Source organism: Musca domestica, unplaced genomic scaffold (genome assembly GCF_030504385.1).
Source record: "Musca domestica strain aabys unplaced genomic scaffold, Musca_domestica.polishedcontigs.V.1.1 37, whole genome shotgun sequence".
Classification (NCBI taxonomy): domain Eukaryota; kingdom Metazoa; phylum Arthropoda; class Insecta; order Diptera; family Muscidae; genus Musca; species Musca domestica.
The window spans coordinates 8133410-8161387 of NW_026712321.1; the positions used below are offsets into that span (position 1 = coordinate 8133410).

Sequence of the window (27978 nt, forward strand, 5' to 3'; positions counted from 1 at the left end):
TACAAAAACCGCCTTGAAAGGAAATAGTAAATTTATTTAAAAAATCCCACTGAAAGCCTTAAAAATCGCCGCTACATTCCCTTAAAAAGGCCTAGGAAAATTCTTTCAAAATCTACGCGAAAAGCCTTTAAAGGGCCCTAGACAACTCTTATAAAATTAAACGTTTAAAGTCGTTAAAGAGGTCGAAAAAAATCATACTTTTGGAAAAAAATCTTTTAAAATTTTCTTCAAACCCCTAGATTCCATAAAAAATCTCATTTAACCCCTTTAGAAAAATTTATTTAAGAAAATACTTTTAACCATTTTTTTCGATCCTAGTTATCAATTTCAACCATAGGATCAATTTCAATTTCCATTGAAATTTCACTTTGGAACAGCCTACCATTGGGCTAGAATATATTTGTTTTCTTAGGGCTAGGAATTTCTTAAGAAGCCCACGTTAGAACCTCCTTCAATGGGACTAGAACATTCCTTAAAAATTCACGAAGAATCCCTATGAAATTCCTTTAAAATCCATGTCAGAACCTCCCGTAATAGATCTTCAAAAATTCTTTAAAATTACTCATTAGAACCAAGACTGGAAAAGTCCCTAAACATTCACACCAGATCAGTCTATTCTGGATCAGTGTAAAATTCGAAATTGATTTAGCAATTACCGTCTGTCTGCCTGTCTGTTGATATCACGCTACCCATCGAACGAATTTATATAGGAGGCTAAAATTTTGCATAGATGCATATTTTCTCAGTAGGCAGGGTAAGTTCGTAAATGGACCAAGTCGGTTCATATTTACGTATAGCCCCCTATAACGATACCTCCCGATATTCGGTATTTTCATGATTTTAGCGAAATTATTTACCGGAATCGTTTCAAGTTTCTTATTGGAAGATATTAATGGGTACAACAACCTATGGCAAAAAATGTCGTATGCAGGTCAACGACAATATTGACCGGAATTTTTTCAAATTTGAAGTTCGTAATGGGTACTACAGCCTACAGCTTCACGGTCCCACGTCCACGTCTTCGTTTAGTCCCGTATAATGGTTTCATGTTAGTGGTAGTTTTCGGATTTCTTTTTTGAAAAATTTCAAGTTCCTTCCGAATGAATGCTATTAAAAGTTCGGTTCGGATAGAACTACATTTTTACTTGTGTTTTGTGTTTTTGGATATATATAATCCACTTTGAGGGGTATTTAAAAAATATTTGAAATATATATCAATATTCTGCTGCTTCTCTTAAAGCACACAAGTACTATGCAATTACATCTATAGCACATCTGGAAGATCACATATGCTAAGCTTAAATCTGGCTGATTGAAGAAACCTTATTTCGTTTGAGTCTGACAAAATGGCTTAATGAAACTAAACCGTCTAAACGACTTGAAGTTCTACCAACGAGCGTTTATCTTATCTATTATCCCTATCGAAATCTAACCTCTTTAAAGTTCACTGTAACATATGGGCCATGACGTCCCAACAAGTCGAATACCTGCCTACTGCTAAAAATGTTTTCATAGTGGGACTATTAACTTAACCCCTTTCTTGCCCAGTTTAAGAATAGTTTTTATTTCGTTTTAAAAGATATTTGAACAGAATTCCAACCTCAAATAATGTCATTTCTTAATATATCTAAATTCCATTACTCAGTTATTGTTTGGAATCATATTTCATTTTTTTTTTTTGTTTTGTTCGTTTTGGTCTTTGTTGTTGTTTATCCGAATACAGAAGTCTCAAGTTCTTTTTTTCTATAATTTATTACTGAAACTGGAGTATAGGGGCGTTTTTTTCACAAAACATTTAATGCTTACATGGGCAAGAAATATGACAACTAACAATGGACACAAATGTGGAAACAAAGAATGTTTATTTGTGGTAATTTATTTCGATTCAAAAAAAAAAGAAAAAAAAAAAATCATTTATGAATAAACAAGAAATGGAACAGAAATCCAAGGCTGCAAAAGACCAAAGGTTCTTTGTGGCTGCCCTGTGATTCAATATGAAGAAATATTGGAAATTATGTGATTTATTTTTCTCGTATTACACTTATGGCATTTATTAATTATACAGGGTGAGATAAAAAAAAATGGCAATCAACTTCAAACTGCAGTCATTTCTAAGCCATTCTGGAAAATATTCTAGAGGGTGTATTAAATCCTTGGGAATATTGTGTCTGGAGTAATTTGGAAAACAAGGTTGGCATTAAAAAATACCAAAGTGTCGATCACCTCAAGCAAGCGCTTCGCCGGTAATGGGCCAAAATACCGCAGAGCAACATTCGGGTAGCGTGTGACGGTTTCATTGGCCATTTGAAGGCCATAATTCATGCCAAAGATGACCAATTCGAACAAATCTAAACTTATTCTAAAATTTGATGCTATTTTCGACATTTTTTTTTTTTTTTTCAAAAAAAAAAATTAAAATTATGTCGTTTGACTTTGTTGCAGTTTTTTATCTCACAGTAAAATTATAAGGCCCGTTACTATTGGATTTTAAATTAATTTCTTTTTTTTGTTGTTTTATATTCCAGGTCGGAGGACACACCCGCCTATTGCTGCTTAACCAATCGACTGTTATAAAACCCTTGAATTTGCGTGAATTGGATTTCTATCAAAACATTCCGCAGGATATACAGAAGTTTGTTCCCAAATATAAAGGTAAGCCTTTGATTCAATTTGCATTTATTTTCCTTTTTTTTTTTTGAATTTTCAAGCCTAGAAAAGAAAATACATATACATTGTTTACCACCCCCTACTCTACTTCGTTTCATCAACATTTCGTTCATGCTATTGAAATAAAGTTTATATGAAAAAGAAAAAAAAAAACAAAAATAAAATATATGACTTGTTTATCAGCAACATTGTATGTATGTATTTTAATGTTTGTCTCTATCATGTGTAAATAAAGTTTGAAAAAAAAAATACAAAGATTTATGAAAAAAAGCTAAACAACTGAAGAGAATATACAACAACAATACAAACATTTATATTTATGTCCGTACCAAAAAATTCATTCATTTTATCATTTATATAAAAATATATATATATTTATATAGTAACAATTCTACAGATAACATACAATCATCATCTCAGTAGTAGTCCCCCCTTACATTTTATGTAAAATGTAAATGTAATGTTTAAAAGCCAAAAACTAAAACAAAAAAAATACTATGAATCCCAACAATAGGTTATACGTTTAGAACACTACAAAGAATTGTATTTCTATTCTATTGCAAAAAAACAAAAACTATTTAAAATATTTTTTCGTAAAAGAAAACAAGCTTTCAACACTTTGAGGGGGGAAAAAGAACTATAAAAATAAAGAAATAAATATACCCAAACAAATAAATAATACAACAACACATCCACATCCCCCCAAAACTGTTGTGAAGTTTTTGCTGCAATCAATATTATTTTTTTATACTTCTTTCTTTCGTTTACTTTTAGTGAGCTCCTCCATACCCCCTTAACTAAATATATTCATACCGAAAAACCATGAAATTATAAACAAATACATTTTTTCCAACTAGTTTTGTTTTTACGTAAATCTAAGGAAATATCTGTGATAAAAATAAATTGTTTTATTATTATTAAATAAACAAAAGTGCAAAAAAAAACAAAGAAGACTGATGTTGTAAATTAACAAGTGCCACAAATTTTAATTATAAAACTATTTTTTATAACCATTTGTTGTATACATTTATATTTCTACATTTATACAAATATTTATTGAAGATGAAAACAAAAAAAAAAAGAGAAAAATAAAATACATAATAAAAATAAACTTAAAATCCAACCAACTAGCAAACATCCTTAAGCATCCCATCATAAACTGCTGCATTGCTTTTGCGAATACCTGGTCTTGGCAAAACTACAAAACATTTCAAGCTGTTGAAAAGAAAATTTCTCGAAACGCGGGCGTATAAACAAAGGGAGTGTACACAGTTTAGAAACGTTTTAGTTAAATTAGAAAAAAAAAAAAAAAAACAATTCTTTAAAGGGCATTGAATGATGAACATTTTCATCCGTCTTCTATCAAAGCTTTTCGAAGAGCAGGCAAATAATTGAATTACAATTTCGAATGGCGAAAATTTTAATTCAATTATTTGCCTGCTCTTCCAAAAGCTTTGATAGAAGACGGATGAAAATGTTCATTATTGTCTGTCATAGGAAGATATATAAAGACATTTAACCTACTTCTTCTGCGAGGGATTGTAGTTTTTCTCTCAGAAAAGTCCTCTCGGTCGGTCCTCCTGTTATGAAAAGGACACGGTAAAGAAAAACAGTTTTAGCTTGAGTTTATCCTTCAAAATATTCGTCGAAGACTCCATAATGTTAATTTTTAGCAACAGCATAGTATTCTGTTGAGCTGCTGTAGGGCTTTTAAATCTTAATATTTTTCCTAGGATGTTTGGTATTGAAAATGAAATATATCGGGTCCGTTCAGATTTTTTGAGGTGTTATTCCTTAATTTCCAACTAAATCAGCTGCTACATGATATTTGGGATTCTCAGTGGAAAGTTTAACTCCTTGCCAAAGTATCAGAGTAATTCCTGATTTTCGGTATTTTGCAGGTTTCTCACCCAATTTTCAACCAAATCAGATTTAATTTTCTCAGTGGGTAGAATTAAACAAAAAATATTTAATTCAGGTCCAATTTGTGGCTTAGCGCCATACAACGCTACCTCCGGATTTTCAATATTTTAGAAAATTTCGGTCTCAAATTCTAATCAAATCAGCTGTAACTTAATATTTTTAGTCTTATGTGGGTAAATTAACTTTTCGCAAAAAAAAAAATCAATGCAGGTCCGCTATTGGTATAGTGTTAGGGTCATTCCTAATTTTGGAGGTTCCGGCCCTAATTTACAACCAAATCAGCTGTGGTTTGACATTTCTGATTCTTCCTGGGTAGTCCTCACAGAAAATATTCAATGCCGGTCCACTTTTTTGTATAGCCCCCATATATTGGTACCTTCTGATTTTCGGTATTTTTGAAAATTTGGCAATTTTTTTTTTTAAATCAAATCAGTTGTAAGTTTGGAGATCAAATATATGCTTCGTTACGCACATGAAATATCTCTTCTCAGTATTGGTATGCAGGCTCACTCATCATCGCACAGTGGTCGCTGCCATTGGCCAAAATTCAAAAAATGAAAATCAGATATTTATTGTCAAATGTGTACATATGAACTCTTAAGAGGTTAAGCTTTTTAGAAAACATAATAATCTTGACTTCATTCTAACGGTACACTTCGAAATTAGCATCAAAAAAGAGAAAATGTAGTTAGTTGCTTTTTTCAGTGGGATCAGTAAAAAAAAAGAGTAAAAATAGATCTGTATTACAAAATTAAATACATTTTAAAATTACAAGTCTTGGCATTATTATTGAAAAGCAAGGTATTGACTTATTTTTAGTGCAATAATTTGTGTGTTTAGTAGTTGTGTATAATATAGACGATGTGAGTGTTCTGAGTGGCCTTTAAGATTAATTTTGAAAATAAAATTGGATTTCAGTTAAAGTTTTAATTGTTTTCCCCCCTGAATCCTCCAATGTGATATTTTTCACGCCATTAGTAATGGTCCTAAGATTCTAGAAGTGCTAAATTAACTTTCAGATTTTGTCAGATTTGTATGTTATGCCCAATATACTGAAGTGACTTCGCTCCAATTTTGTCAGTTCTATGGTGCTAGTAACATAGGATATGTTATTGTTGTTTGGGATTGATAAGGATATAATTGAGGGGTGTTTAATAATGTTGCCTGCATTGTCTTCTGGGTATAATATTAATGTCGAAAAATTTAAGGACTCTGCACAGGAAACGGCTAAAGAGTTAACAAATAGATATCCATGGCACTATCTTCCACCCGCAGCTAATAAAATGTTAATACATGCACCCGACATTATAAATTTGTCATTGTATCGATTGGAGAATTATAGGAGGTGGCCGTGGAGGCTAGAAACAAAGATATAAAAAAGTTTCGACTAAATCATACCCGAAAAAATTCTCGTGTTTCAACAAACACAGATCTTATTAACCGTCTTCTTCTGAGCTCTGACCCTTTTATAACGGGACAGCGAACGTTACCAATCAATAAAAAATCTATATTATTAAAATCTGCATTTGATTTACTTGAATAACACTGAAATTTATAAATATCCATTAGTAACTTTGATTTAATTTTACATTGAATTGTTTATTTTGTTTACAGAAAAATTGTCTATTTTGTTTACAAAAAAAATAATCAAATTTGGAATTGATTTGTATAAAAAATACCTCTATTTTTGAAGGTACCTTTACAGGGGGACTCTACTTAAAGGCGGGCCGTTCCAAATAATTTACAGTAAGACTATTTTTTAGCTCTTTAGAACGTAAAATGTCAAATAACAGAACAATCTAGTGTAGAAATGTGACCAAAATTGGGTAAATAACCCTTATTCGGGAGGTACGTTTTAAGGCGACCATGCCAAAACATGCATCGACCATATCCATTTTGTCACATTTTTTATTTTTATCCCATCAAGGTACCATAACCAAAGAATCATATTGATATCTGCACTGAAAGTATTTTTGGCCGCTGTTCCCATACGACGTCGACCACTGTGCATCGGTTAGTTGGATACAGGTTGACCTTACGTTTCACATGACAATTTCCGTCTTGCTCGTCCATCTCTCACAGATCCCGTCGACTGTACATGGCCAAACAAAGCTAAAACTGATTTATAATAATGAAGGAATTAAGAATTATAATTTTAATCGGTTGAGATATTATTTTGGGTCGATTTCAAATTGAAGCTATATTTACGGATTGAATTTATTATTTGATGTTTAGTGGTTGGCCAAGAGGGCGATGACTTTGATTTTTATACCCATATGGCTAGAGAGGGTATATATCACTTGATACGGCCAAAACGTGCCTCATCGCAATAAGGGTTTTTGGACCTAGGTCTCTTTGGACCAAATCCATTTCAGGACATTTGAAGTCGATCTAGCAAAGTCCGTCCGTCTGTTTGTCTGGCTGACTGGTACGCACTATAACTACTGAAGTGAGTATCCGATTTGATCCAAACTTGGGACATCGTAATATTATTGTCAAATTTAGATCGAGTTCGGATATGGACAACATCGGTACGCTCCTTCTGGTAACTCCCACATAAAATGTCAACTATTTCAAAGAAAATAATTTACTGCACAGAAAGAGAAAGGATAATCCGATTTTGCTCCAACTTTGCGAATCCTAATATTTTCATCAGTGCTGGGTCAGGAGCGAAAATTTACAATATCGGCTCACTCCATCAAGTACCTCCCTCACCAAGGGTTAGAATTTTGAATGATTATAACTCTTATAAAATGTGATGTTTGTATCCGATTGTCTTCAAATTACACACACCACAATATTTTTATTAAACCAAGGTCTGTTGTGAAGATGGAATATATCGGTCCATTCCTTCTGCTACCTCTCCCACAAAGGGTCAAAATTTTGAGTATCCATAAAGCTAATAAAACGCGAAAGTAACATCCGATACCATTCAGACTTGGTAAATCTCAATATTTCCATCAACACAAGGTCTGTTATAAAAATGATATTTACCTCCCCCTCATAGGGTTCAAGATTTTTGCAATACAAAACGCTCAAAGAAAGCGACATAAGCATCAAATTCTCTTCAAAATCCGAATATTTTGCTAACGCACCTCACCCATATTTATATGTAAGAAATTTATGATTACTCGTAAAGTTGGACATAAATATTTGATTTCCTTCAAATGAATACTTCGGTCCGCAATATCTGTTAGCCCACGCATATTTCCACATTTTCTAAAAATTTGTATAGGATGTAGTCGCTATAGTCTAAATCGGACACGTTGTAATATATCAGTCTTACGTTAGATACGAATTGGTCAATATTAGCCAACTGCTTCGGAACCCCTCCATAAAGGGTCAACAGTTTGAATAATCATAACTCAAGGCTGGGGGTATAAATCTGTCGGCAAACCCGCCTGATACTATTTTACTTGTTTCCTTATATTTTTGTATTTTTTTATTAATCAAAAAACTCTTCCCGGAAATGAAAATAAACTTGTTTTTTATTTTATCAAGTTCAACTTTTACCCTGACCACCATCTCCTCCAGTTACTGTGTACACTCCTATTTACAAAAAAAAAAAAAATACAATAACCAATCAATAGTTTTAGGTTGCTTTTACATGTAAGCAATTAAAAGAAACTGTGATTTCAAATTAATGGCAAAATTCTGTTTGTGAATTGCTTTTAATTGTTTTTTTTTTTATTAATGAGAGTGAGACAATTAAAATGGAATTCATGTGATTTCTTTTGATTTTACAGCTTGTTTTAATTGAACTGCTGAACCACCCCATCGACAACAGTTTCAATATAAAACAGCAAAATATCAAGTGTCTGTGTGTTTTTTTTATTTGATTTGTTTTACATGAAAATAGTTAAACAATAGTTTTGATCAAATGAATTCCGAAGAAGAAGGATATGTGTAAAAATATGAGAAGAGAAACGGGGTAAGTGCACAAATTAAAACAGTCCAGAGCACAAAAGAAATACGACATATTAAATCAGCCTACCAGAAGCAAATACTACCAAAACTCTCTAGGATAATTTAAGCCTTAAACAAAAAATAATTGTATTATTTTAAAAACAGCTAGGCCGGCTGCAAACGACCTACCCTTCACATGATTGTTGCTGCTGATAAGGCGTTGCTCTCTGATTCGGGGAGATTAGCTAACAGAGGAAATTCTATGGCTAAAGAAAAGGACGCCTTGGAAGCACAAAGGAAGTGGCGCTTGGTTGGCAAAAGAATAAAATGAAGCCGTTGCCGCCGCCCCCTGTCAACATTACCCCATGCAGAATGAAAGCGTAATATGTTGTAAAAAAACACAATATTTTTTTCTACTACTTCTCCCCCAACCAAAAGTACAAAAGAACAAACAATTTCTATCTATTATTGTTTCCTTGTATTCTCACACAATACAGAATGCATCGCAACGTCCGTCTCGTGTATAGTGGGTCGGTCGGTCGCTCGCTCGCTCGCTCAAATATATGCGTTCGCAAAACAAAACTCTGCTATCGTCCAACGTGTCGTCTGGCCACTTAGGGACCATCTCTCTCTCACTTGCAACACGAAGAACCATAGCAAAACTCCAAAACCAAACCAAATGATATCTCGCTCACCTCCTACCTATACCACTCCTCCTTCTCATCCAAATACAAACTTGTTGGGGTATGAGTGAAACGAGATTAAAACTAAGCCAAACAAAAATCCGAAACAAATACCTTAAGCGAAGTACAACGGGTTTGTATAATATTTGCATTTTTATTCAAATTTGATTATTATCATTATTTATTTTCTGAAATATTATTTATCAATTTTAGATATATACATAAGTATTAATTATACGATATTCGTATTTGTATGAATTTTATATAGCTATTGTATATTTTGTTCTAATAACAATTAAGATTTATAGGTGTGTGCCAAAAAAAAACGAAAACAAATAATTTTTGTTAAAAAAATTAAATCTGAAACGCGAAGGAATTTGATTCCAAGTTGTAAAAAACTTAAGCTCAAAACAAAATATTCAATTTACAACGAAGCCACTGGAAGTGTGTGTTAAGATTCTCCTTATTACTGGGTAGTCCAAACTGAATCAATTAATTTTTTTAATGAATTGTTTTCTTTAGAAATTTATTTGGATATAAAAATAAATAATTCGATCTACGTTTAGATATAGCCTCTTGATTTTTCGTATATTGCAGGTCTATGCCCCACTTTCGAACCAAATCAGGTATAATTTGATATTTCGCGTTCTCAGAGTATAGTTTTTCTTCTCGCAAAAACTTTCAAGGCAGATCCACTAGTTCAGTGTTTTTGAGGGCTTCGGTCACAATTTACAGATATAGCTTCTTTGTTTCGTATATTGCAGGTCTATGATCCACTTTCGAGACAAATCAGGAGCTTCTCACAAGAACTTTGAAGGCAGGTCCACTTTTTGGATTATGTGACGGTATCTCCTGAATATCAGTGTTTTTGATAGTTTAGGTCCCAATTTTCAATCAAATCAACTGTAATTTGACATTCCCGTTTGTCACTGGGATGTTTAATTCCTGACAAGGAATATTCCACGAAGGTTTACTTTTTTCGATTCTGCTATAGGCGTAAAATATAAGACTAGAATCTTCTTCACCGACTCCATGGATAAGTTAATCGATATTGGAAGATTCTATCAGGGAGGATTGTGCCGATCTATAATCCGTAAGCTTTCAGTAATGACACTTGTTTAAATACTACTAAACCCTGCTTGGATATATGTCGAGCTAACTGAACATTCCTACCTGACGGTCTCCGTTATGTCATAAATTCCGGCTGAAAACCTAATGTCTTATTTGACGCGGCATCTGTAGGAAGATGCCATCGATGTTGTTGCATTGGGTGCTGCCGATTGTTATAATTCACATTGTCCAGGCTTCAAGTTTCCCGTAGACATGAACTTCAATTTCAATCGAACCTGACAAATCTGGTATCAATTCCAATCAGACGGTCTCCGTTATGTCGTAAATTCCGGGAGGAATTCAAAGGTCTTTTTTGACGTGGCATCTGTAGAAATATGCCATCGATTTTGTTGCTTTGGGTGCTGACGATTGTTATGATCCACATTGTCCAGGCTTCAAGTTTCCCGCAGACATGAACTTCAATCGAATCTCACAAATCTGAAGAACAAATGTCTTATTTGACTCTGCATCTGTACATCAAAGCCAAATTCGTTTTCCCATTCTCTGACCCCTCAATTACTGTGTTTTATAATATCTTGTTGATTCCATTGATTTTAATTCCGTCAATATTCTTTAGCCTTAAATGCCTTTATCTGTGTCGTAGCGTATAAGTGTGAATATTTTCTGTAAGAATTCCCGCCTTTTTTGATTATCTTGTGATGATCGGTGTAAACAATCATGATACTATCGATTTGATTCCTTCTTCGATATATTTAAAATCGATTATTCCTTATTAAATGGCATACACACCAACGAACAAGTTTGACAGTTATAGTTATTTCATTAATTAAAAGCAATCGACCTAAATTCAATCGTTTGCAAAGTAAAAAATATTTTAAAATAGGAATATTTTTGTAATTAACGTATTATACAATATTCTTTTCAAAATTTTAATATTTAACTAAATAAGTATTATTATTTTTTTTTTATAATTTTGTAATTGGCTTTAAACATTATTTGAAATTTTCATTTGTAAGGGAATTCATTAAATTTATTATCATTCATGGGGACAGCATTTCAAAAGCTTTCATTGCGAAGCCAAAAAAAAACTTCTCATCTGAAAGCGATGTGTGTGTGCTCAAATTCATTCATGCCTTTAACTCTTTAAATATTTTGTTCACAAAACATTTCTTACTTCAACGGGTCTTGTCCCCCTTATGCGTGTGTCTTAATAAACATTAATAATTCTCATTTGATTTAGTTGTATTTTTACTGAAATACCAAATCACAGCATTAAGGCGATTTTCAAAAAAAAAAAAATCAAATATAAAAAAAGATCTGTCTATATATAATTTTATTAACTTCGTTACAATTTAATCTATATTTTACTAATATCTTGTTTGAAATGTAAAAAATGTATTTACAGGCGTTATGCAGGCCACCACCATGGGAGGTTGTAAATTGGAGAAACGTTATTCGCCCAGTTTCCGTGAAGAACCCCAACGCAAGATGAGCGCCTCGAAACGTAAACGGGATGAAATTCTAAGGTAAGGTTTAAGTTTTTTGGCAATTATTTTTGCCAACATTGTTATTGTTTTAGTCGGGAAACAGATGCCGAAAAATGGTCTCAATAGAAAATAGAGAAAGGTGGGGAATATTTTAAACTATTTCATTCCTATCTCAGTTTTCTTATGTATGCAACTGTATGCTTGGTCATCTGTCTCCCGAATAATTTCCCAAAAGATCATTTTTAAAATATTTTCAATTTTTTAGATATTTTGTGGTTATGTTTGTGTGATGTGAAGAGAGGGAGAGTAATTGAGAAAAAATGAATAAAATATTGGGTATGAAGCCAAATCAATTTACTTTTTTTGTCTTATATATTTGAAATGAATTGTATATAAATGTGCGGTTGAAAAAAAAGTTATCGAAATTTCAAAAAACTACACCTGCCCTATAGCCGAAAAGAGTAATATTTGCTAATTTATAGGAAAATTTATAAAAAAAACATACACATTTGAAACTGATAAAGAAATAAAGCATTTGGATGGATAGTGGTATCTGAATCGGATCAGGTGCGATCAGGTTCGAGGTTCACACACAAAGAGTTTTACCACAGAAAAAACTGAAGATTTCTGAACGAGCGGGCCAAGACATAACATCATTGTCTACCCCCTTTCTTCTTACCTCAGTTTTTCTTTTGGAAAAATGTCCCTGTCTAAAACGCGTTTCTAAAAGAAAAAATTGGTTATAGGGTGTGGTGTATTTTTTAAGAAAAACAAAAAACAAAATTTCTCTGCTACTTATTTTAGGGTCCAAAAGGCCGTGTTCAACCTTAGCAAAGAAATGAAAAAATCGAAACTGGTTGACAAAATCTAGTTTTAATGGCCCAGATCACCTACAAAGCCCCCCCAAACCAAACAAATCGCAAAATAATCCAAACCAAAGTCTAATGTTCCTTTGGAAAACAACGAACCACTAGAAGGGTTTTTATGCCAACAATATTTCTTAGAAACCAAAGAATCTTATCGTTTAACACTCTTCAATTTCTCTCTCTCAAATTACAGAATGAAAGTTCACAAGAATGGTAATGCCGCCGATGTTATCAAAAGTATATCACAATTGGACAATTCCAACAAGCAATGTAAGTTAGAGGAGACATCAACGTAAATTGGTATTTTTTTTAATTGAATCTTTTCTCCACCATAGATTTTCTTATGTTGGAGAATATAACATCTCAATTCCGCAATCCATGCATCTTGGACCTGAAAATGGGTACACGTCAACATGGCGATGATGCTTCGGCCGAAAAACGTTCCAAACAAATGGCCAAATGTGCGGCCAGCACATCAGCCTCGTTGGGTGTACGTTTGTGTGGCATGCAAACCTATCAGGTACATTTGGACCAGTATGCCAAACGTGACAAATACTGGGGTCGTGAATTGAATGAGAGTGGCTTTAAACAGGCTCTGCATGATTTCTTCTATAACGGCTATCGTTTGCGTACCAGAGTTATACACAAAATTGTACAACGTCTATTGCAATTGAGACGGGTGATTGAGAAACAGTCCAGTTATAGATTTTACTCCTGGTAAGTTGAAAAGCAGCAATCTCTTTCAGAGAACAAATATTAATCCATTTAAATTTTGCCTTCCCCAGCTCCCTTCTAATTGTCTACGAGGGCTATGAGGATAATCCCATGTTGCAGCCAATGGATTTTGATGATTGGGCCACACCCTCAACACCCAAGAAACCAACCAAGAAATCTAATACCTTCGATTATCATCCAGACAACAGTATTGATGATGATGACGATGATATTGAGGATGAGGTGGACCACGACGAAGAGGAGGAAGGTCATGAGGGTGGCGATGAATTGGAATTGCATGATACCGATGAAGATTTACATTTGGTTGCAGCCGACAGTGGCAATGCCTCGGCCACCAATAGCAGCACAGGTGGCGAACAGTGTTGCTATGATGCGGATGCCTCAAACGATTCAACCACAACCAATGACATGAATCTCAGAACCCGCATAAAACACTTACACAACAGTTCAAGGGCCTCACCATCGACCCCAGTGTCGTCCTCAGTGACCGGTAGTGGCTCCAGCACAGCAACAACGGCGGTGGCAACAGCAGCATCGCGTGCCTTTGACAAGCACAACCTATCATCATCCTCCGATGAACATGAGGAGGATAACCACAACAATACTTTGATGATGAATGACAGTGATAGTAGATCTATGCCACCACCCCCACCATTAGCCGGTTCTAATGTGGGCCTTTGCAAATCTTCGGAATTAATAAGGCCATCAGCTTCATCAACCCCCAATACACCTGCACCATTCATTCCCATATCCGAAGAAACAGTATTCCTAGATCCTGAACCGCCAATGCCTAGCATAGCCACATCATCGCCGCATTCGGGTGATTCTTGGATGAATTACAGCAGCAATAGCAGCGATGATTTTTCTGGTTTATCGGAACAAATCAAGGCTGTGACGAGTGGCCGTCAAACAGGCAATAACAGTTCGGATGAGGCATCATCGGATTATGACAGCAGCATCATCAGTCAAACGGAGGTAATGCTTAAACGTTACAAATCCCAGCAGGATGCATTTGAGGCAGCGGCCGCTGCTGCAGCAGCAGTCAATACCCCACCTCTGACACCCAAGCCCGTTATGCGCAAAAAGCACAAGAATTCCCCCTTGGCCTGTAATACAGTCAATGCATCGCCAGCATCCTCGACCACATCTTCATTGAAATCGGTTAAGGGCGGTGTTAAACGTTTGCGCTGCAAAGACGATGATGATGACGACGACGATGATAATGACGTTGCATACAAAGATGATGCTAGTGGTGTCCAGATGGAGGAAACAATTGTTAACAAATCTTCGCAAGCCAAGAAATCCACCAATAATTCTAAAATAGTATCCTCATCGTCGACGCCGGTTTCCATTATGAATTCACCAGCCAAGACGACAACCCAGCAAATACCTGCCTCAGCAATGGAGCATGCACAAATAAAGTCAAGCCTAGGACAGGCAATGATGGATACAACAGCCGTGAACGCAACACCCACAGCCTCTGCATCCGATACTAATTCCATGACATCCACACCAGCCACAACGCCCACAGGACCCTCTTTGCCCCCTCCACTTCATCATAATCATGGCCAGAAACAACAACAGCCGCCACAGTCACAAAGGGATGTGCCCATTAAACAATTGCCCAAAAAGTCCACACACAGAAAATTCCTGCAACATGTTTCCAAGTCCTTGGACATTGATACTCCGCCAGCCGCCTGCGATGATATGCACTGTGTGGTGGATGTGCGCCTAATTGATTTTGCCCATACTGCATTTGTGCCACGCAATGGTTCCGCACTCTTCCCAACACCGCCCACCACCATACATCATGGACCAGATAGTGGTTTCCTCACCGGGCTAGACAGTTTAAATCGTTTACTAACGGAAATTCTCAACGAAGAGGTTATGTGTTAAACAAACGGCCACCCGAATAGGCTAGGGAAAAGAAAGAAAATACAATTCTTCAATGAGGTATTAACTGAAAGCTTTATAACACAGAAACAAATACAAATGAAAGAAACAAGGAAATAGCTACTTCATAGAAAAAACAAGAAACAAAAAACATACATACATGTATCTTATATAAGAATATACATACATACACACACAGAGATAGAAAGTGGTGATTTCCTTAAGAAAGAAAGAAAAACCCCCAAAAGAAAGTTTTTTTTTAAATTCTCGATTTTGATTTTCTCCTGCCATGGGGAAAATTGCAGGTTTAATCATTGATTTTGTTCAAAAACTAAACATTATAAAGCACAGAGATCCCTACCATCACCAACCACCACTATCAACATTTTAAGGTTAATTTAAGGTTAGGGTTGATTGATCCACATTGTGTAAATTATAAATCATTTTACATACAACAACAACAACAAAAACACATCTTTAGTAAAAAAAAAATAAATACCCTCCTATTATCCATCCCTGTCTAAAACAACAAATGCATTAATTAAACAAAACAAAAGTGTAAACAAAAAACAAACTTAAGAGTGAAATCATGCCAATGTGATACTGTTCAAACAAATTGAAAATGAATACTGAAAACTGATGAAACAACAACAACAAATACTAATAATAATAATAATTATAATATTGAAATAATAACTCCCAAGTAATTTTTTTATTTTAAAAATAATAATATTGTTAAATTAAGACTTATTACATATTTTTTAAAGCATAAGATTTTGAAAATAAAACCATACAAAAATATTTTTTAACAAAAAACACAAAAAGATAACAAAAGAAAAAACAACTTGGATATATTTGATGATCTCTGTCTAACTTTCTCTCTCTCTCCCTCTCATTATTTATCTCCCAAAGAAAATATTTCCTTGAGTTTAGAAAGTTATGTTTTCGCTCATCCTACTACCATTACTTTTAACTCTCTATTTAGAGTTCCTACTTTTTTTGTTCTCCTTTCCCCCATTTGATTATGTTCTTTCCCCGAAACATGGATAAAATGCATTGACAAGAACTATGTTTTTTTTTATTTCTTAATATTGTAAATTATTATTACTACTACAACAACAAATACTACTATTACTACTACTACTACTACTTTTACTATTGTTAATAGAACCTGACAACGATTCTTGACAAAAGTATTTTGTTTGTTACCTGACTTGTACCAATTAAACCAAATGAAATAAAAACACAAAATAATTACTTGTATAAAACTGGACATTTCCTAAAAACATAAAAACAAGCAACTTGCATAAATGTTTTTTTAAACATTTGAAACAATATGTTTATAAGAAAAATGTGGATACATGTTTTATCTAAAGCTAATAAAATGTGAATAAAATTCTCGAAAAATAAAACACGTTTTGTGAGGTTAGGTATCGATTCAAATGAAAGGGAACTGTTGGACGTTTGGATGATTCCTGAAAAGGCTGCAGCTAATGGGGTAATCCTTCGTTGTCATTCCTTCGTTCGTATAATGATATGCATTTACTAAAGAAATCAGTCTTCTTGAACAAAAGTTGAGCTCCGAAGGTTGAGGATTTGGAATGTGAGAATTTGGTATATAATTTCTTGGAAGATGTGAAGAAAGATTTGATTTCTAAAGCTAATAACATGTGAATAAAATTCTCGAAAGATAAAACACGTTTTGTGAGGTTAGGTTCATATTCAAATGAAGAGAGAACTGTTGGACATTTGAATGATTTCTGAATAGGCTTCAGCTGATAGGGTAATCTTTTCTTATCTTATAGGGGTGTAATTATATGCATTTACTAAATAAATCCGTCTTCTTGAACAAAAATTGAGCTCCGAAGGTCGAGGCTTTCTTCACAACTGCGGGAAAATTGGAATGTGAGAAGTTAATTTCTTGAAAGATATAAAGATTTGGTTTCAAGGTTTGTTCTTTAGAGCATCCTAAAAAAGAATGCTATCCTATCAGATTTCAATGCGTTTTTCTGATAAAAAGAAATTGAAAGGAGAAGTTCAGAATATGGAATAAATCGTAAATATTTGCGAGAGCTTATTGGTTAGATCCCAGTGAACAATAAACAGTTGGAGCTATAGGACACTGAGATTAGCCAATGCAAAAAATGCGAAATATTGAAAAATTGGAAGAACCTTACAAAATACAACTTCCTTCGGCTACGTATATTAAATATAATTTTGTATAAGGCATGAATTTTCAAAGGGACACAAGTGATGATCACATAAAAGAGGTGCTAGGCTTGGAAAAATATCTCTTTTCCAAGCCCCGAGATATGTTTGGAAAACACGATATTAAATATAATTTTGTATAAGACAAGAATATTCAAAGGGACACAAGTGATGGTCCAAAAAAAGTGGTGCTAAGCTAGGGAAAATATCACTTTTCCACTCTTTGTTAAAGCCCCGAGATATGTTAGGAAAACATGTAAATATATTCTTCAAATAGGGAGGTGTATAACTGGTTTACTGCCTTCCAGCATTTTAACTTGCTCTTCCTCTCTTTGTAGATGAATGGGTACTGCTACTAATATCCACTTTTATAGAAGATAGTTTACCCGCATCCGAATCGTACCAGAAAGCTGTTGAATTTTTTGTGATTCTTTAATGTTTTAAGACCTCAAAGATTTTTTGTCCGCAAAGGCATATCAGGCGACAAAAAGGATAATAGGTTTCTTGTATTCCCTGCATTTAACGGAGACAGGAAAAAGTGGTATTTCGATGCCCTCTAGCGCCTCTAGTTACCGCTCAAAATATTGTGTGTGTGCTTTAACTGTTTTTGTCTGCAGTCAGCAGGCTGCCTTGCCCTTTGGAGTTTGAGGCTGGATTTTGCCCCTCAGATACATCATCGTTATCCCTAAGGATTTTGTAGCCGCTTGTCCCCTTTCAAGTGGCCATAAGTGCCACCCTGTTGCTGCTCAAAAGATTATGGATGTCTTTGCTTTCAGACTAGCTCTTGTTGTTCCTCAGAAGGTTTTAAGACCTCAAAGATTTATCGTCCGCCAAGTCATACCAGTCTAGGCGAGAAGAAGAATAGGCCCCTTGTATTCCCTGCATTCAACAGAGATAGGAAAAAGAGGTATCTCCATAGTTGACATTGTTCCTCAAAAGCTGTAACTGTCTTTGCCTGTTAGCAGGCTGCCTTGCCCTTCAGAGAGACTGCTGCTGTTGTTGTTGTTCCTCAGAAGGTTTTAAGACCTCAAAGATTTATCGTCCGCCAAGTCATACCAGTCTAGGCGAGAAGAAGAATAGGCCCCTTGTATTCCCTGCATTCAACAGAGATAGGAAAAAGAGGTATCTCCATAGTTGACATTGTTCCTCAAAAGCTGTAACTGTCTTTGCCTGTTAGCAGGCTGCCTTGCCCTTCAGATAGACTGCTGCTGTTCCTTAACTGATTGATGCTGTCTTCGTCCTTAGTAGATTCAGTAGGTTCTCATGAGTTTGAGGCTGTATTTGCCCCTCTTGTACATCATCGTTATCCCTAAGGAGTTTGCAAATGATTTTCCCATTTCAAGTGGCATTAAGTGTCCCTTTTGGAATTTGTCCCCTTTCTGGTGGCTGTATTTTCCCCTCAGGTACATCATCGTTATCCCTAAGGAGTTTGTAGCTGTTTCCCCCTTTCGGGTGGCATAGGTAACAATAAGTGTCCCTCCTATTGCTGCTCAAGAGATTACAACTGTCTTGGCCTTCAGACTTTCTCTTCTGTTCCTCAGGAAGTTTAAATTGTCTTTGTCCCCTCATGTACGTTAGCATTACTCAATAGGAATTTGTCATTTCCCCTTTCTGGGGGCATATGTGACAATAATTGTCCCGACTTGGACTTGGACTGTCTAATTTTTTCGTTGCAGACATTAAGATGATTTAAAATATATATGGCTCGTCTTCATAACGCCTTTGAGATGGATGTCTTTGTCCGTTAGCATGCTGGTTGCGTTTATAACTCGCTGGTAGCCCCCGTTGCCGCTTAAGAGATTGTGGCTATCTTACCATTCCGACAGAGTCTTGCTGTTCCTCAAGAAGCTTTTCCTCGGGCGCCCCATTGACAAGGAGCTGGTAGCTGTTTTTGTCCTTCCGATGGCTATGATTGCCCCTCAGAAGCCCTTAAATGTATTTTTTTTAATTATTTCAGCATTATGATGCTCTGACTCATATGGCTCCACTTCAGGACGCCCCAGGTAATATTAAAGAAAGTATAACATTTTATAAACATATTGTTTCACTTGTCTCATAAATTAATAATCATATACATACAAACGTTTTTTAAGCGTTTTGCAACACACATAGACATGACATTACAAGGAACGTGACCTTATCAATTGTGAGTATACCTCATGATAGGCATCCTAAAATTGCTATATATATACAAATATTAAAAACAAATCTTTGTTTAAAATAAAATACAAAGTAATTTGCTAACATTTGGATCATAAAAAATAGGCAAACTAAGACAAACTATGAAAAATAATAACAGAAAATTAATTCCAAGGACTTAAAATGGAAAAAAAAAAAAAAACAAATAATTGGAATACTATAAAATTCAATATATTTTGTATTCGAAAATCATGTAAAGTTATATGGAAAAATAACACATTACACATAATTGGCCTCAGACCTCCTTGAGCCAGATTCAGTAACAGAAATTGATTTTTATTTTTTATAGAACTGTGTGAAAATCTAGCTAAAAAAATTCTGTTTCTGTTTCAAATTAATTGTAGTCTACATATTGGGAATTTGACAAAAACAAGAAAATTATTTTAAATATTCTATTGAATTAGGACACTTTGTGAAAATGCTTCCATACATAATTAGAATAAAATTTGAGAATATAACATAAAAATTTGCTAAATTAATAGGCACTGATTTTCTACTAAGAAGAGCAAACACAAAATGTTTATTCACATTGATGATTAAAAAAACAAACTAGAATTGGTTACTTATAAAATTAGAATGGCATATTGTGAACTCAAAAAGAAACATGTTTAAGGAGATTTGTAAAAATTAATAAAAAAAATGGTTCTTATTTGAGTTTGTAACGTAAATTAAAATTAGCAATTGTTTTGGCCAATTTCAAACAAAAATATATCTTAAAATTTAATTATTTACATTTTTTTTTTTTTTTGGACTGTCAAGCGAGCTCTCCTATGTTTGGAGTACAAACTGGCTTTTTGTATCCTGAGGATCGCCAATTCTGCTCTCCACAATTTTGTGAAAAAAGTTCTCCTAATATTTGAGTTTAAACATTAAAGCAATTTATGTATGAAAAAAAATACAAAATGTACAGCGTGAGATAAGAAAACTGCAACAAAGTCAAACGTCATCATTTTTTTCTTAAATTTTATTGAATGAAAGCAAACAATGTCGGAAATCGCATCATTTTTTAAAATAAGTTTAGATTTGTTCGAATTGGTCACCTTTGGCACAAATTATGGCCAATGAAACCGTCATACGCTGCCACGATTGTTTTCTTTGTTACAAATTAAATAATTTTAACAGCTGTCAAACAAGTGGCTTAGAAATGGCAGCAGCCTGAATTTTCATCTCACCCTGTATTTTCGAAAAAAAAATATTCCATTATTTTCCATTGGGCAAAAAATACTACATAAAGACACAAGATATTCAGTCACATACATTAATACCCATTTGCAATACACCTAAGGCCTCGTTTACATTGAAGCCCTATTATTGAAATAACACTCATCTGTTTGACCAATACTTTCATTTAATAATTGTCAAATAAATCATGATAGATTTGGGTGTTATATCTATAAAGGATTTTAATGTAAACATGCCTTAAGAAAACACAACAACTTATTTTAAACATAAATATTTTAAAAGTATTTTACTTTCTCAAGAAATATAATTTTTTTCTCTTTTTTTGTACTAAATAATATATCTTATTATAAATATTAATTTTAAATAATATCTAAAATATATACTATATATTGTATTTTAATAAAGAAAAAATCAAATTTAAAACATTTTTCGTTTTTATAAGCACATAGAATAATATCACAATTGAAAAAAAAAAATATAAAAAAATAAATGAAACAAAAATACATAACATGATAACCCTCCTCCCTCGATCCTCCAACAAAAAATAAACAATACATTTAAAACAAATCTTAAAAATACATATATGTATGTGTAGTGGTTAAAACAGAAGACATAATAAATTAAATAAAAATTGAATTTTGAAAGAACATTTAACAAAAAATTACAAAATAATTATAAATTAAATGCAATAAAACTATACCTACATGTTTCAAAATAAAACTTAAAAATGTGTTTCTTTTTTTCGATAATAGGATAAAAAAGGCTATTGGACTGCTCCAAAAACTTGCAACTTCTTATTGAAAACTTGAAAAAAGAAACTATTAAAATTCATAGGCGAATTGGAGCGCAATGAGGTCAAGTATACATAAACGGCGAGATAAAAAAACTCCAACAAAGTCAAACGCCATAATTATTACATTTTTTTTTTTTTAATTCTATGGAATGAAAGCAAAAATGTCGGAAATAGCATTAAATTTTAGAACATATTTAAATTTTGTTCGAATTGGTCACCTTTGGCACGAATTATGACCAATGAAACATACGCTGACCGTATGTTGCTCTGCGGACAAAGGTGTGCGACCAAAATGTTTGCGTGCCCAAGACTTTAATATACCCTCCAGAATATTTTCGCGATAACATTCGGCAGTTATTTACTACTTCCGGCCAATCGAAGCAAATCTTTAGCTCTTTTGAGTCTATTTTTTTTCTGTTGCGGTGTAAGTTCTTGCACCTTTTGGAAATTCAAAGGCTTTACCCCGAGCTCATTTTTCAATGTTTGTCGAATGGAATATTGCGATATGTTCAGCTCACGAGCCATTTTTCGGCCACTGCGCCGCGGGTTTCGATCAATTTTTTTCTTTACTTTTCGAACCATTTCTGCTGATGTTGGTGTTTTCTTCCGTCCTCCGTCCACTTCCATGAGCTGGCACTGGCGTAATTTAAACAGCGGGGTTCTGACAGCAGTCTGAAGTTGGTTGTAGTTTTTTTCATCTCACCCTGTACATTAACAATCAAAAGAAAATCCAAAAAGTTGTAGAAAAACTAATATGGGGACAATTTATATTAAAAACAAATATTCATTCATTTTCGTAAGTGCCTGCAATTAGGATTTTTTTTTTTTCATTTCATGCATCATTCCATCCATCCTCTAGTTTTCGTTCTTGAGGAGTTGCTGGTATTTCATGTATTTTAGTTCCAACTGCTATAAAAATCAAGGAAGTAGCTTTGAGAGCGAAAAAACAGTTCATATGCCAATAGGAACATGATAGAATTCTTGTTTAAAAAACATCGATTAACGGTTACTTTAGCTGCCGGCCCCCGTATATCGATTGCAATATTTATACTATCGATACTGCCATCGGTTGTTTGACAGCTCTAATTTCTTGTGTTTCATTGGTGTGCAGTTAAAAAAGGTAATTTTAAGTTTTTTTGCGAATAATCTTAGAAAAAAGGTGTGCATACGGAAAACAAAATAAATTTCAATACTTTTATTCTCAACAGTGTAAAAATATATGAAATTATTTGCATAGATCTCTTGAAATAAACCAGAGATTTAGCAAACTTACATAACCCCCTATACAAAACCAACGTCAATGTAGAATTGACACTGCTTAGCACAAATAAACAATAACCAATTGCTATTCCATTTCATATTTCCAGCAACATGGGTGGTCACGGACATGGACATGGTGCACCATACAAGGTACCAGATGCCAATATCTATAAAGTGGAAGATGTCCCCAAATTGGTGGAAGTAAGAGAAGCATTGGCCCGCCAGGGTCTTAAGGATCCTTGGTTGCGGTAAGTATTATTTGGAATCTTAGAGAATATATAAGTAAATTGTGTACCTTGCTTTTTTCAGCAATGAAGTCTGGCGTTACAATGCCAAAGAATTCGGTACACATGCCTCTCGCTTGAGAACCTTCATGTTGCGCGGTTTCGTCTTGGGTTTGGGCTTGACTGCCGCTACCGTTGCCCTGGAAACAGTCTTTGGCGGTGACGATCATCACGGCCATGGACACGGTGAAGAGGGCCATCATTAGTGTACTAGTAAATATTAATTTGTACAGAATTTAAGTTAAATTTGTTCGCTATTAAATAAATTGTTCGCCGGAAATGTGCACGAAATTGGAAGCAATTGCAAGGTGGAATAAAGTAATTGTGTTTCGAACTGAAATGGAAACTTCACCTCGGGTAATCCTTGGGATCTGTTTGCATAAATATTCCACATTATATGAAAATCCGAAGTTCCTTAAATACATTTGTATTCTTTTTATTGTTTCACGAGCAGTGAAGGCCTTGGGGTCCTGATCCCTGCGACATATTAGTAATTTTACAACGGATTTACATTTTCAGTTCCACTCCATATTCCCCAAATAAAGGAGGTTAACCTGCAAATACCACTAATCTAAACATGTGAACATTTCCTAGTTTTGTCGAAGATGTGTGCCTAGAACACTTGAAACAATCGATGTCTAGTACGCCTACACAACAATCTTTGAGGGTGGTGCCTATGGGATACCCCATTGTTGGCACTGGAAAAATCTACCCCAACGAATTAGCCTGTAATTTTTCTGTTGATGTAGAATTACTCTGGTTGTGGTATTTAAATTTGGTAGGTACTGTGATTATATTCTATTGCCTGGCATATTACAAACGTATGCATGAGGACAGCATTCATTATAAACTCTCAAAATATTATTTGTTTATAGATTTTATTTGGAAAAAATTGATATCGGGTGCTTACAGTGGAAAAAGTGGGAAATTTGGGGATGGAATTACAAATATTATTTAATCCTAAAAATAAACAAAACAGATTTTACGTTGAACGTGGTTTCAGCTCATCAAAACATGATCTTAAAAATATTTGAGGTTTCTTGGCAGGATTAAAGTATTCATGTCCCTTGGACCAATCATAGCCGACGGCGTAAGCAAAGATATGACCCGAAGCATTGAAACCACATTTTGTTATTGATTGATCCATGGTCTCGGAAGACTTAAGTTTGGTACGTGCATCCTTGTCCCAGAAACTGAAGGTGCCATCAGAGCCAACAGTTACCAAGGTGCCATGTACGGGATGGAAAGATATGTCATTTACAGCATAGATGTCTTGATAACCGGCTGTGCCCGAAGAACGGTGACACTTGAAGGTAAAGTTGTCCTTTGGATTTACCGGTTGTACATACTGGATGGCAACACGTCCCTCAATGCTGCCCAAGGCATAACCTACAATAATGTTTTAGTAAATGACAATTTTCAATCACAAATTAATTTGATTACATACCTGTTGGCTTCTTATTCTTATCCCGGAAAATGGCAATGGTCCTGTGTTGATATTTCAAGGGACTTTCCTGGCGTTTAAATTCGGTGGGGCTATTTTCCAAGGAATAAACAATCAAGCCCCTACCGGCTGTGCCCACCACGGCCATGGGAAAATCTACATCAGCACAATAGCAACGTTCTGGCAAATTTATGGCCATTATGGGATTTGGTGTTCTTGTGTCCCAGAATTTTAAAGTCTTGTCCCAGGAGCCGGTCATGAGGCAAGTATAATTTGTGCCTTTTACCCAGTGACAAACTTTTACCGGTCCATCATGGGCGGCAACTTGCATCTGTTGATCTGATGCCAAATCCCAAACTTTGACCTGTTTTTCACTGGCAATAAATACCTTGGTACCATCATCCGCCCAGCTAACATCCAACACCGGACCGCCCATGGTCTTCATTGACTTGGGCACAGTCTTGCCGGTCTGCTCCACCTCCCAGCATCGTACACTACAATCCCAACTTCCAGCTATAAGGAAATTTTGTTGCAATGTTGCTGGACTGAATTCTAGTGCTGAGACAGAATCTTCTGGAGGCGAAGCCACTTCGAAATCGTTCATACGATTCGTAGAGGTGGTTGTTGCAGCAGAACCAAAGGCCGATGTTGTGCCTCCTAATGTTGATTGGCCGAACATATTGTTGCACGCGGTTTATTGTATTCCCTCAAAATTTTCGCAATGATGCCTTGAGAAAAAACTAGACTTATGCAGCGGCTACGTTCCAAAATGAACTTTTGTTCAATTTTTTTAGTTTATTTTGTTTCATTATTCATTTTGTTCCATGTGCTTCGTTTCGTTTCTTGAATATACTACGCAGGGTTGCCAGTATGTTACAAAATCGCCATTATTAAAATTTGATTTATAACTTAGTGTTTACACTAAACCACAATATTATATTATATATACAAATAACGTAATAATATTATATATATAAATAACATGGAGTTTACACAGAAAATATTGTCTCCAATTGCAATTATATGTTACTCTTGATTTTGGTAATCATTTTGATAATAATAAAAAAATTATGTGGGTTCTGGTACGAAATATTTCCTAAAGTATTATTTTACAGGTTCTGCGACAGAGCTTTCATTAAAAATAATGTAATTTAACATAAGAAAAAGAACAAACATAAAATCGAGAGGCAAATAAATACATTTTTAAAACTTATTCTCGTGGCAAAATCAAATATGGCAGTTCTTTTTCTAAATAAAATTTGTCATAGAAGTTATTTTTAAAATAACTTCTGGGGAGAATATCCCAGACAAAAAACAAGGGAACTGATGAGGATTGGTGGCTCTTTCCGAAACCTAGGTATTCCCTGCCTTTCCCCCTGGTAAACATTACCATCGTTCTCCACTAATAAACAAACATTGTTTTTATAAAAACAACAAAAAAGGGGTAAAGCCTGAACATTTTGCAACAACAAAATACTACGGTATCCCGAACAAACAAGCCACACTGTTCTAAAATTTATTTTTATATCTTGAATAGTTCCATACAGCGAGCACCATAATTTAAAATAAATAATAATTTCTTATCTTCGGCATTCCGTGGTGTGTGAAAACAATTTTTTTTATCCGAGGAAGATACATTTTAATAATTTTTTCTTCTACAAATGTAGATGTCATAACTTTAATCCTTAAACAAGCCTTTTTCGTACTGATAGTTGTTGTGTAGTCCTCGAATGTTAGTTATGTTAGTCTTTAAGGATTAATAAACCAGTGTAAATAGTTGGAACTTGCTGAAAAACTGTCAAAAATGTTTGACATATGGATTATGTACTTAAACTGACAATCATGGTAGAAGAATATAGGTAGACGCGTCGACACAGCTGCTGGGACAATGAATGAATGAATGAATATGTTGAATAAAAAATTATTTAAATTTGTAAAAATTGTTGAAAAAATCGACTTATAATGGCCTCAGAATGACGTAGTATAAGAAAACATATAAAAATCTACTTATATTTCAAAAAACATTTAAAATTTGTTGACATATCAATGCTCCCAAGCGTTGATGCATCTACCTGTATTCTTCTGCCATGCTGACAATTAAGCTGAAAATTTTCTATAATTAATTAAATATCAATTCGACTGAAAAGCGCGATCTGATTCTTCGCCAGGGTTATATTAAAATCAATAAGGCGCGAAATTTAATCTTTCCATAATCTAGTCTCAATAACCTTATTTGACTGATTTATTAATTTCGAAGAACCTCAAATAATAAAAATTAATATATATGGTCTGCATGGTAGATTTAAGAAGGTAAAGCTATGCAATTATATGTTTTCAATTTTTCAAAATTGTTCATTTGACAACATATCATTGTTAAAATGTAAATGTATCCGTTGTACACACACAAGTCAGAGATGGGAACCTGTTTTCTATGCCAGGAAATTTGACAATGTAAATTACAAAAGATGCAGAGATGGGTATGCCTATTGGAAATGACTTTACCTTTTTAATTTTGCCAGGAAGAAGTACAAAATATAATTTTGACAATTCAATAGCATGGAATTACCTTTTTGATACAACAATGCGCATTCTATGTCACCTATAAACACTAAGTTTGTAACGTGCTCCAGTTATCAGACGATTTTTCATGATTCATTTCTATAAACCATGACTCAGCAATGACCACGATATGATAAATAAATGTCATGTTTCCTTTTACTCATTTAATCACTACATAAAGTGATGAAATTATGCGTCAAATAGTGCCCGGCATTGACGAAATTTATTTTGGTATGGTGAAAGTAAAGTACAAACCATAGTAAAAGAATACAGGTAGTCGCAACGATACAGCTGTTGTGACAATGAACTGTCAAATCAATTTTGAAACGGAAAACTTTGAATGAAAAAATATTGGAATTCGATAAAATTTTGAAAAAAGCATATCATAACAACCTTGGATTGGCTATACGACGCCAAAACATTTAAAAATCTACTTATTTTTGATAAAAACATCTAAAAAAATGACATATCGATGTATACTTCTACCATGACAAGTAGTCGCAACGACACAGCTGTTGTGACAATGAACTGTCAAATCAATTTTGAAATTGAAAACTTTGAGTGAAAAAATATTGGAATTCGATACATTTTTTTTTTAAAAAGCATAACATAACAATCTTAGATTGGCGTCGTATAAAAAAAAATAAACAAATAATTAATAATTTTTTAATTGTTTTCTTTTTTCAAATATAATCAGATTTTTATATGTTTTCTTATACGACGTCAATTGGATGTTATTATAGCAAGCGTATTTCAACAATTTTTACAAATTTGAATAATTTTTCATTTAAAAATTTAATTTCCAAAATTTGACAGTT

General features: G+C 34.2%; 3 protein-coding genes across 5 annotated transcripts in view; 2 read left to right on the forward strand and 1 right to left on the reverse strand.

Annotated features, from left to right (window-relative positions):
* Window positions 1-15274, forward strand: part of LOC101889145 (uncharacterized) — a 67218-nt gene extending 51944 nt beyond the window's left edge. For 2 of the 3 annotated variants that reach the window (XM_020038558.2, XM_005188524.4), the window contains exons 3-7: window positions 2526-2652; window positions 11656-11776; window positions 12797-12873; window positions 12939-13320; window positions 13389-15274. In XM_020038558.2, coding sequence (XP_019894117.1) covers window positions 2526-2652; window positions 11656-11776; window positions 12797-12873; window positions 12939-13320; window positions 13389-15234 — 2553 coding nt within the window. In that variant the 3' untranslated portion in view covers window positions 15235-15274. Of the gene's footprint in view, window positions 1-2525; window positions 2653-8430; window positions 9313-11655; window positions 11777-12796; window positions 12874-12938; window positions 13321-13388 lie in introns of those variants that run through there. The other variant, XM_020038559.2, reaches the window with a different exon arrangement.
* A 7329-nt stretch (window positions 15275-22603) lies between these two features.
* On the forward strand, window positions 22604-23491 carry LOC101888963 (NADH dehydrogenase [ubiquinone] 1 beta subcomplex subunit 3). Its single transcript, XM_005188523.4, has 3 exons — window positions 22604-22733; window positions 22981-23121; window positions 23183-23491. Exons 2-3 carry the CDS (start codon window positions 22985-22987, stop codon window positions 23361-23363), a joined length of 318 nt encoding a protein of 105 aa, XP_005188580.1. The 5' UTR covers window positions 22604-22733; window positions 22981-22984; the 3' UTR covers window positions 23364-23491.
* Window positions 23492-24015: 524 nt separating this feature from the next.
* LOC101888786 (protein Rae1) lies at window positions 24016-25408 on the reverse strand. Its single transcript, XM_005188522.4, has 2 exons — window positions 24605-25408; window positions 24016-24546 (listed from the first exon to the last, which is right to left on the reverse strand). Exons 1-2 carry the CDS (start codon window positions 25278-25280, stop codon window positions 24140-24142), a joined length of 1083 nt encoding a protein of 360 aa, XP_005188579.1. The 5' UTR covers window positions 25281-25408; the 3' UTR covers window positions 24016-24139.
* Between the last annotated feature and the right edge of the window lie 2570 nt (window positions 25409-27978).